This window comes from Corvus hawaiiensis, chromosome 13, assembly GCF_020740725.1.
Source record: "Corvus hawaiiensis isolate bCorHaw1 chromosome 13, bCorHaw1.pri.cur, whole genome shotgun sequence".
NCBI classification, from domain to species: Eukaryota; Metazoa; Chordata; class Aves; order Passeriformes; family Corvidae; genus Corvus; species Corvus hawaiiensis.
Window position 1 is genome coordinate 10,316,192 of NC_063225.1, and position 11,517 is coordinate 10,327,708.

General features: G+C 54.5%; 1 protein-coding gene across 1 annotated transcript in view; it reads right to left on the reverse strand.

Moving 5' to 3' along the window:
• PCSK6 (proprotein convertase subtilisin/kexin type 6) overlaps window positions 1-10,140 on the reverse strand; it is a 34,311-nt gene extending 24,171 nt beyond the window's left edge. Inside the window, exons 1-3 of the mRNA XM_048318244.1 lie at window positions 10,002-10,140; window positions 4,911-5,015; window positions 174-284 (exon numbers count right to left, since the gene is read on the reverse strand). Coding sequence (XP_048174201.1) covers window positions 174-284; window positions 4,911-4,922 — 123 coding nt within the window. The 5' untranslated portion in view covers window positions 4,923-5,015; window positions 10,002-10,140. The remainder of the gene's footprint in view (window positions 1-173; window positions 285-4,910; window positions 5,016-10,001) is intronic.
• Window positions 10,141-11,517: the final 1,377 nt, after the last annotated feature.

Below are 11,517 nucleotides of genomic sequence, written 5' to 3' on the forward strand. Positions count from 1 at the left end.
GGTGAAACACTTCAAACCAGATCCTCAGGTGTATTAATTCACAATTTTAAAATCCTGCTGCCAAGCACTTTTGCTGCTATTATTTCATTACTGGCTGGGCTCAGAAAAGATTGATGATGCATTTGCTTAGAAATAAATGACTCCCCATAAAGCAGTGACAATGACACACCCACCAGGTACCACATGTTGGGCCATACTGGGTCGTTGAAGGGGAGGGCATGTGGCTCCCCTCGGACCTGCCTCTTCACCCTCCTCTTCACCTCCTGCTGCTGCAGCCAGTCCACCTGCAATCAGAGACCTGGGTCAGCATCACCCATGGGCACTGAGCCTGGCATTGCCCACTGAAATGGGACGTGGGATGCAGAAGCAATGCCAACCCCAGCCCGAACCCATCCCATCATCACCCCGTGCTCTGGCAAACCCCCATCTCCGTGGCCAGAGCTGCTGTGGAGACAGCAGCTACATTTGGAAGGAGACAGGATGGATGGACAGACAAACAGGGTGAGCTCAGCTCTTTGTGTTGTCTAAGCCAGACAGCAGATTCCTCTGCCGGTGCAGCAAAACCCTGGAGCACAAATAACGTCACCTCTGAGTGTGTGCCTAAAGCCCCCAGCTTAGCAAAGCACAGAAGCACGCGCTGGAGTCCCGCTGGAGACAGATCACATATTTCAGTGTTTAGTCAAAGTTTTGGAAAAGACTCAGGTGCTTGGCTTAGTTTTTGGGCTGATCCTTCCTGCCGGCTGGGAGGCAGCAGCTCAGCCCTGAGACTGTCCCACCTGGCGCCGGGGCTGCTCATCCTTTGAGCTCCTTCCTCCCGATAAAATAATAAAAACTGGGGGCTTTACCCAAGCACAACATGCATTTCCCAAAAATATGTGATGGCCACACATGGCTGTGCAGATCTCAGGGGATGTGGCCAGCTCCACAGAAGTATTTTTGGCAGTGGCTGCATATGAGGTGGCCTTGGAGCTGACCACTCTGACATTTGTTTGCTTTCCAGCAGGGCATGACACGCAAAGACATCAAACGGGAAATCATCTGGAAAAGGCCATGATTGGGAAATGCTGGTGTTTGCCCACGGTGCTGTGGTGGGAGCTGCCTAAGGTGCTGCTTTGGAAGCAGTCACATCCCATCCCTGTCAAGCATTAACCACCCCCCAGACCCTTTATTGCCACACGAAGGGCTTTCCTGGCTTCAGCATGGAGGTGAGACAAAAGTTTAGTGAAAAAGGTTATAAAAGTAACATATAGACCAAATCTTTACAGGTGCTCATGCTGGGGGAGAAAGGAGGCACCAGCCAACGAACTGGGAGGGCTGTGTGGCACATCCCTCCTTGCTGGACCCTTTCTTCCTGATGGCTCCAGATCTTTTGAGAGCTGCTCATGGGGATGTTTCTATTGTTGTGACTAAGGTTTTGTAACAAAAGGAATAAAAATACAAAGTGCAACTTTTGTTGAGCTCATTTATGTAAAACTGTCAGCTGAACTGAGTTCTTGCACAGTTTATAGCTTTGTGCCTCGGATGGAGGTGGATGTCACAAACCTGACAGCTTCCAGCCTAGAGCTTGGGTTTTAAACACATATATATTATAAAGAAAAAAACACTGTTGAAAGGGGGAAAAAAAAAATGTGTTTCATAGAAAAATGATTTTCCACGCTGCCTTGGCTGCCAACAGCGCACCACTTTGCTTACACAGTGATGGATTTAAACACTGGAAGCAAAAATATAACTTCACGGTCTAGTTAAAAAAAAAATAAAAATACATTAAATAGAGGTTATGGCCCAAATAACGCGCTTTTTTCCTTAGAGCACCACTCCCTGGCTGCACTTCCATGGGTCTCACTGCCGGAGCCACAGCTACCACCCTTCCCTGCTGCTTTGCTGGATGCAGCAATGTTAAGGTGTGGGATTTTGGGGGTTTTGCCAGGAGCTGCCTCACAGGGATGTCTTCATCTCAAACAGACTCCTGATCGACCCCAGCGCTGCCAGCCAGGAGTCAATGGAGATGTCATGTGTGGACACAGAGAAATCAGCAGTTTAAGGACATTGATTTCAAGAAGGAGTTGATAAATCAATGTGGCTGGCATGGGAAAATAGGCAAGCAGGAAGGAGTCTGGGGCATCCCTGCAACAGCTCCTGCAGCTCATAAAACTCAGATCAACTGCCATTGCTGATCCAGGGTGGGGGAAAAGCTTCTTTGAAATGTAAAAAAACTAAAAGAAAGGCTTTTTACCTACTGGAAATGGCCCAAACTGTTATAGTCCTGACACCCAGGGTCCGTGCTCTACCCTGCAAACCCTAATTATTGCAGAATCACAAACTGGTTTGGGTTGGGAGGGATCTTAAAGCTCATCTCATTCCAAATCTTCTGTCACGGGCAGGGACACCTTCCACCAGACCAGGTTGCTCCAAGCCCCATCCAACCTGGCCTTGAACACTTCCAGGGATGGGGCAGCCACAGCTTCTCTGGGTAACCTGTGCCAGGGCCTCACAACCTTTGCAGCCAAGAATTTCTTCCTAGTATCTCATCTAACCCTGCCCTCTGTCAGTGTGAAGCCAGTCCCCCTTGTCCTGTCACTCCAGGCCCTCATTCAAAGTCCCTTTCCAGCTCTCCTGGAGCTCCTTTAGGTAAGGCAGCAATTAGCAATAAGGAGGTGACTGTGAGTGGCACCAAAGGACCCCATGAGGAAGTACAGGCAGCCCCAAGCTGGACCCTTCACCCTTGATGGAAACGGAGCTGGAGCTTTTTATGCTCCCCCTCACTTTGAGATTTCAGTGGATGAGGCCTGGATCTGGCCAGCCTGGGAGGCTCCACCAGACACAATAACCAGCACATGTGAGGGTGCAATTCCCTTTGCAGCTTCAGGCTTATCCCAGTGGGTGTGCAGGAGTCAAAGTGGAGATCCAGGATAAACAAGATGGTTCCAACACGTTTGCCATAAAGCACACCAAATAATTCAGATGGGGTTGATTTTGGAGTGGTGCATGGCCAGAGGCACAGGGACTAAGGCCATGGCATCCCCTGATGAGAATTAAGAGACTGGAGCAGTGAGGATGGAGGCTCAGGCACTACATGGACCAACACGAGCATCCCAGCGAGCCAGGAAAGTTTATGGCAGTAAGAGATGCAAGTGGAGCCCTAAGAGGTGTGGCACAGCATGACGTGACCCCACTCTGCATCCCACTGTCCCTCCCCACCTCCCACCACCACAGCCTGTCCCCAGAATTGCTGGATTTGCCACATCCTTCCTCCCTTTCCATCACCTGCCACCTACCTCCCTTTCCATCTCTTGGCTCATATCAGCCCCAGGAGCAGCCAGCTGCAGGGTCTCTTGGGGCAACAGGGCAGCTCAGCAGCACCGTGGTCACACAAGAATCAGGACCCTGGCTGCTTCCCTGTGTGTCCTGGAGTCTCCCCTTTCCCAGACTCTTCCTGAGGACAGAGAGCTTGGCCGTGGTCCTCCTGCCCAGCTCATGCCACCGACCCCCACAGCAAACAAATAACAGCACTGGAAACAATAGCCCCTGGAAGGCATGGACCACCCAACATCTGCAAACAACCGGATTGGCTGGTTCTTCAGGATTTCTGCAAGATTTGTTTCCATCTTCTCTATTCCAGCTCCTGTCCTCATGCCTCGAGGTGATGTTTTCTCGCATGCATGCTAAGCTGGTGCCATCCAAATGCATCACTTAAACGATTTGCTAATGTACATGGGAGAGGGGGAGAAACAAGACATGCCAACAGGTTTTGAACTGATAAAGAAGGATTAAGAGAACAGGAATTAATTGCTCCAGCTTGGAGCCCATAGAGCAAGGCAAGGTAAATGTTAATATGACTAAAAGCCAATTGATTTAGTTTGCATTATAACCAGACTCATTTAAAAGGGGGTATTTCAAATGCAGAGAATTCATCGTTTGCTGGGATGCCTATGCACCCCCCTGAGGGCAAACAGCTTTAATTACAGCCCAGCACACTTCCAGGGCACCAGGCTCCCCTCACTGAGGTTTCGGGTGTGAGCAGCCACGCGTGTACTCGTATGCCTCCTCCTCAAAAATGTGCTACAGACCTTGTCCAAATATTTCACAGCAAATCTTTCCGGAAAGCCTGGGGAGGGCAGGGCTGCTGTGTGTGTCTGGAGAGATGTGGATAGGATGTGTGGTGCTGAGTGGGTTGGAGATGTCTTGGGAAAGAGCATCCCAAGGGTGTCTGGGAACATCCCAGGGTGACCAGGCATTGCTGCAGGCACCAGCAGCTTCCTACAGCATGCTTGCTACCTTCACCAAAATGGCTTTTTCTGCTTTTATGTCCCCCTCTCCCCAAAAAAACCTCCTCACCATTAACCCTTCCCCTGCTCTGCACAAGTCACATCTCACAGTGCTCAGGGGGAGCTGGGGGAGGAGGACAAACCCTTCCCCACCACCCCAAACCCATCTCACCCAGGTCCCTCCTTGTCTTGTTCCCCCCTCCCCATTACTTTTGTCAATTCAGCTGCACTGAAAATCCCTTTGGATGCTTGCTCTAGGAAAAAAGCAATGCAGAGTTATTGCCAAGGATTTCACACATAGCAACCATTGAGGCAGCAAGTGTTGTGGCAACTGGATCAACACCCTGAGCATGCAACAGCCTTTCTGTCCTGGAAAGCTTTTCCCCCTTTTCTTCCTCCCGGCTTTCGGGCAGATGTTAATGTTTAGTCACTTTTACGTATTTTTCACCACCACTCTCCATACCCATGTCCAGTGAGTCACTCGTGTGTGCACAGGGCTGTGGCTCAAGGGTAACATGTCACCCCAAGATGCTCCAGCTCATGCTTGACCCAGATCAAGCCAACAGCCTCCTCCAGGGGCAGGTGGGGAGCCCCATCTCACCACTCCGCAGTGGCTGGGGGACTCCAGGCTGCTCAGTCCTGTACCTTGGGGTCCATGCGGAGGAAGTTGTGTGGTCCGCGGCTGCTCAGCGTGGAGCGCTTAAATGTCTTGCTGTGGTGAAAGTGGTAGTAGTTTTCCAAGCTTCCAATCTGCAAAAAAAGAGGTTATTTGGAGATTTTTTAAAGTATGTTTTCCCATGGCTGCCCCCCATTTTGTACTGGCAGCATCAGTACAGCCATGCCCTGCACCCCAAATCCCTCACTCACACAGAGCTCCCGGAGCTTGGGAGGATGCAGGATGCTGGCACGAGCCCCAGTGCCGCTGCTGTGACAAACAGCGTTGGTGGTCGGACGCTGCACTGGCACAACAGAGCCCGGAAAACATTTTTATGAATTTTCACCCATTAAATGCATCTTTGAAAACTGCCTTTCATCAGCTCCCAAGCAGAAATAATGAGCTAAAAATGAGCTCAGCAGCTGCGGCGCAGCCAGGGGAGCTGTGCCTCATCCTCCTGCCTTCTCTGCCCGATGCTCTAGCTTCGCCCCGGTTGCACATAAGGAGAGGTGATGCGATCCCGATCCCTGCTCACCCTGGGATGCTCCTGGGAAGCGTGGGATATAAATGTGCATAGCCTGGAGTGAGGGATGGCAGCATTTGGAGGAAAACACGGTGCCAGCCACACCACCCTGCCAAGCCCCGGGGTGGCTATGCTGCCTACAGCCCTCTCATCCTGGCATCTGGAGACACCACAACTCCTCTTTTTTCATCCCAAAAGCACGGATAAAGTCCCGGGGCAATGCAATGAATCGAGGGACCTCAGCCAGACACCACATTTGAAACACCCCACGGGGATTCACAGCCAGAGGGACAGGAATGACCCAAAAGCTGCACTCACTGGTATGTGGCTCCCAGATCACACAATTTGGGTACAAATTGGGATTTTGCTATAAATTCACTTTTGCCTGAGGTTGGTTTTCTTTTTTTTTTTTTCCTCCCCAAAAAACCCACATTCCATGTCAGGAGCTGGATGCCGGGAGCCAGTGACATTCCCTGTGTCTTGCTCACAGGACCAGAAAGAGCCATGCTACAAGCACCCATCTGCAACCCATGAGGCAACATCTTTAAGACCATGTGTGACCCAGGGGCCAGGGTGACATTCCTGAGGCCAGACCAGGGCTGGTTGCAATGGAACAGTGGGGAACGAACAGGTTTGTCTAGATCAGACGCTAAAGCAGATGACAACTACTTACATCTTTATCACACTGGATACCTTGAGATCTGCCAGTGTCTCTTATGAGCATTAAATATTTAATTACTCTTGTTCTGACTTTTATGCCAGAATGTCATTTCACCAACTTTACTGCTGTTAGTGTGATTTTTGTAATTTATTTCCACTCAAATTCATTTAAACCCTCCCTCTTCCCCCTTCACATTACAGCATAGCTGGGCATTTTCTTTAACATTCACATAAAGAGGTTGCTCATTGCAATCTGCATTTGCCTTTTAAAACCCATTCTTCAAATTCATTTGCACTTAAAAAAGGGAAGGAGGATGCTTCAACCTCTCCATATTTTAGGGAAACCTTGGCAAGGCCACCCTACCTCTTGCTCACTCTGCCTGGAAATTGGAGTACAGAGCTTACCATAAAATCCTGCAATGATTTGGGTTGGAAGGGATCTTAAAGACATCCAGTTCCAACCCCCTGCCATGGGCAGGGCCACCTTCTACTAGACCAGCTTGCTCCAACCTTCATCCAACCTGGCCTGAAATAGCAGTGGGGCGTCCACAGCTTCTCTGGGCAACCTGTGCCAGTGCCTCACCATGCCCACAGTAAACAATCCTCTCCTAAGTAAATAATTTCTTCCTTCCTTTTCACAAATAAATGCAAAATTTCCACGTGATGCAAAACAGCAAGAGCACTGGGAAGGTAATGACCTCATCATGGGCTCTCGGGATACATAGCGACAGCAGCAGGAAAAGAACTCTGTGCCCCACTTCTTTATCCTCCTGGGATTTATGGGCAGAAAAACAAGAAAAACCTTCCCATGCTGGGAATACCTTGAATAGTCTGAGCAGAGTTTAGTCCCAGTGGACCAACCTGGTAGACCTCCAGAAGTCCTGTTACTCCTAAGATATTCTAAGGAGAAGAACTTGTAAATGTCTTTTTTTTTTTTTAATGAAAAAAGATTTTTTGTCCTCCTTGTGGTCAGTCATCTCAGTAAGGCTCTGCAATGCAACCCCTCCAGCATCTCACCCAAACTGTTTCATCTCTGCAAAGTACAGCTACACCAGCACTGGTGTCTTCCAGAAGAGTGGATTCAACTGGGAAGGCAGTGAGCACTCCCCTCCTGGGGACACCACCCATTCCCATCAGGAACAAGGGGCCCAGTCACCGAGCTCCTGACTTCAGGAATGTCATTCTCAAATGATCACAGATGTATTCAGCCCAGTAAGGATCAAGCCAAGAGCTGCAAGATGACAGGAATTCAGGAAAGCTCCAAATACAACCCAAAATGAATCCCATCCATCTCCTGCACTGCAGATGAGACCAATAAGGATGTGCCAGCCCTTCCAAAACTTACTGTTGGACACCACACATGGAAAAATTCATATAAACCCTGTAACCAGGATAGGAAAGGGCTCACCATCACCCCCGGGCCAGTGGCACTGTCTGGGGTTCCGGCACCGCACCATACCCACAGCACCCTTGGCCAGGGCCTGTCCCGGCTCGCCCCGGCACAGCTGGGGAACAAAGGCCGGCAGGGAGGAATGAGCAGTCGTTTGAGGGTGTAAAAGCTGTTTCTTTTGTTTAGTTGTTTGCTTCACTTAAATAGAAGTTGAGGCAAGTGATTCCCCAAGGGAAATGTCACTCTGCCATGACCCAGAAGGGTTTAGTGTCCCAGCTCTTGATTTGGGCACGGGAGAATGTGAGGAGAGCTCAAAGCTGTGTGTGCCAACCCCAGCAATGCCTTTCCTGGGCAGTATAATGCCAGGAGCCTCTAGGATTGCATCGCAGAGAAAAAGAGGTCACCAGCCACCAAGGCAGGGCTGAGCCTCCCTGCACCCAGCTGAGTCTTCCAGTGACCATCACCTCTCCTCTTCCCTCACCACTTTGGAGTCCACTCAAACATCTTCCCAGGGTGATAACATCCTTGGCAAGAGTTTTCCAGCAGGTTTTGTCCAGAATCAGGCCCCCAAGGAGGGTACATCTCACTGGGGACACTGCCATCACCAGCAGCTCCACAAGCTGATGATGCAGGAGGAGAAGAGGGGGACACACAGGTCCCTACGAGGCTCTAAACACCATGAACCCTGAGCACAACACTGCAAATGTTGTGTGCTCACAACACATGAGCACACGTGCAGAGAAAGCAGTTCCTCAAGGTTTGGCCCTGGACAGGACCCAGTGGAAAAAGCCCAAAACCCAGTGGGAAAAGCTTGGAGAGATGGAGAGCTGAAGGCAGGGCGTTGAGAGCAGCTGGGGAAGCCCCAGTGGTGCACGAGCTCCCAGTATCCACGGGAAAGCCGGGAGCCAGGAACACCCTGATGCAACCACAGAAATATTTCCCTCCCTCTCCAGCCTGCACAGGGCTGCCCCGGGGAAAGGGCTCGGCAAAGGATGGATGCTCCAGTGGAGCCACATTGTGCCCATGGGCGAAATGCCTCCAGCATCACAGGGATGAGCTCAGACAACCATGATGATGGGGAAGGAGGAAGGGGTGACAGATGCTCCAGCAGGGAAGGGACACAGCAAAACCCCAAACCAGGAGCTGACGTTAGGCTGATGCAACTGGGGAGAGTGGGAAGTTCAATCAAGATATTCTCTGGCTGAAGAGGGATAAACACTGAAAAGCTCTTTGGGTTGCACAACCACCTTCGCCCAGACCTGTGATAGAGGCAATTGAATAATACGTGATTTTCTCCTTGGTGGGACTAGAGCTGAGCACGTAGGTAGGAGATGGAGGGTGGGATATGAGGGGTTATCCCCCACGGGAGGTGACAGACACGGGTGCATGAGACAATGTGCCCAATTCAGCCTCCCCCCCAAAAAAATGTTTACGCAGCACCCCGTGACTTTAATTATAGTTAAAAGCAGGGTTGCGATATAAAGCAAGGTTATAATTTGTAGTCCGGGAGACACCTTGGGCAGGAGGACAACCTGAAGTGTCACCCAGTCAAAAAAGCGCCGGGCAGCGCCATGGCAATAAACTCTGGAACAAACTCCGAGGACACCAGCCTGCATCTGGGATTGCAGAGGATGAAGGAATTGAGAGGAAAACGAGCTGCTGTGCTGAAAATCGCCTTTAAGACACCCGTGTTCTGCGGGGGTTTGAAAGCAAAAGTTCTCTCTGTTCCCAAGATCTCTGATAAACCCGGGCCAGAAAGTCCAAAGTTTGTTAAACCCACAAATACAACTTTCCGGGTTGGGAGGAACTTGTGCAACCCCCCGGCGGTGCGGGGCGAGGGCACCCCGAGGAGGGGCATCGACCCTGGAGGAGCCCGCCCCCGGGCCAAAGCGCTCCGACAGCATCCCCGCATCGACCCCATTCTCATCCCGACCACTCCGGGGGGCTCATCTCCCGCTCCTGGGGCCTCCGGCACCGCCTCGGTCCCGGAAGATCAGGCAGCTCGGCGGGACCTCCGGCAGCGGGGAGATCTCGGGGTCCATCTCCCGCTCCTGGGATCCCCGGCACTGCCCGGGTCCCGGGAGTGCCGGCAATTCCGCGGGACCCCCGCCTCCTCCCCGGTCCCGGGACCATCGTCAGCTTCCCGGTACCGGGAGTCCCAGTGCGAGACCCCGGGCAGCTCCTCGGCGCCGAGCTCCCCGCTCCAGGGATCTGCCGCAGGCTCCCAGTGCCGGAATCCCCGGCAGTTTCCCGAGACCGCTCCGCCTTTCCGATCCCGGGACCCCCGGTAGCTTCCCGGAACCCTCGGCTCCTCTCCGGTCGCGGGACCCCCGGCGTGAGACCCCCGGCAGCTCCCCGATGCTCCGAAGGCTCAGGGTGCCAAAACCCCCGGCAGCTCCCCGGTCCACCCGCCAGTCCCAAGGGCGACCCCCCGGCCCCGCATCCCCCGCTCCCGGTGCCCCAGCACCTGCCCGCTCCCGGAGCCCCCCGTCCCCTGCCGCCCCTTACCTGCCCCAGGCTGATGTACCCGTAGGCGGCGGCGAGGCGGGCGGCCTCAGCGGGGCCCCCCCCGCACCCGCACGGCCCAGTGGTTGGTGTAGACGGTGCGGGCGGGCTCGGCGGTGGCCCCGCGCACGGGCAGCGCCAGCGGCAGCGCCAGGGCCAGCAGGCAGAGGCGAGCGGGCGGCGGGGCGGCCGCGCTCCCCGCGCCGGGGCCGGCGGCGGGCATGGTGCGGGGCCGGGCCGGGCTGGGCGGAGCGGGGCGCTGCGCCTTTTAACCGGCCCCGCAGCCCGCGGGGGCGGGGGGATGCTCGGGGGGGGGGGGGGCGGGGAGGGCCCGGGAGAGCGGGCGGACGGGGCAGCTCCCGGCACTGCCCCCCCGCGTCCCCCCGCCTGCCGCCGGGCAGCCCCGCTGCGTGCCCGGCGCTGCTCCCCGGAAACCCCCCCGCACACCTCTGCAGCCCCTCTGCCCGCCGCCGGGCAGGTGCCCGGACCTCTCCGTGCATGGCTCTGTGTCCCTTCCCCGCGTATCTCCGGACAACTCCCTGTGCCCCTCGGCATCCCCCCTACGCGTCCAAGCGCTGGTCCCCGAACAGACCCCTGCATTCCCCCCGCGTGCCGCGGTGCTGCTCCCCGGAACCCCCCCTGCCTCCCCCTGTATGTGACCGGACAATCCCCTGTACCCTCTGCATCCTCCCTGCGCGCCCCGGTGCTTCTCCGTGAGCAACCACCTGCATCCCCCCGCATCCCCCCGCATCCCTCTGCATGCCCCAGCACTGCCCAGCGGGTTTCCTCCTGCACCCCACTTCATCGTCCTTTGTACCCCCGCTTCCTCGGGGTACCTCCCCTGCATTCCCCCTAGACAGCCCCCATGCATCATCCCAGCTCTGCTCGTCAGGTAACCCATGGCACCCTTCAGAGAGAGCCCCCGCATCGCCCCCACATCCCCCTACGTGCCCCAGCACTGCTCTCCAGGTTTCCCCCTGCACTTCCCTGCATCTTCCTTTGTGCCTCTGCAACTCTCGGGCATTCCCCCTGGCCAGCACTCCATGCATCCTCCCAAATCTGCTCTCCAGGTACTTCCTGAACCCCGTGGAGAGACTCCCCACATTCCCCCTGCATTCCCTCAGCCAGCTCATCATGCATTCCCTGGTTCTACTCCCCACGTAGCCCCTGCATCCCCCTAGACAGCCAGTCTGAGCCCCCCTCCCCCTCTGTCTCCCTGGAATGCATTGACACTGCCCACATCTCCCCCACCCCATTCCTCCTGCATCCCCCTAGGCATCTCCCTCACCCCCATCCCTCTGTACCACCCCCACAAGCACATCCCCCTGAACCTTCCCCCTGCATCCCTCCAGCACTGCCCCCACATTCCCTGGGCATCTCCCCTTCACCCCCAGCACCCCCTGCCCCCCATACCCCTGGCACCCCCCTACACCCCCAGGTGAACCCCAGCCAGCTCCTTACGGATTTGGGAAAGGCCAGAAGGAACTGGCTGGTGGGGAGGGCTTTGGGAGAGGACTCA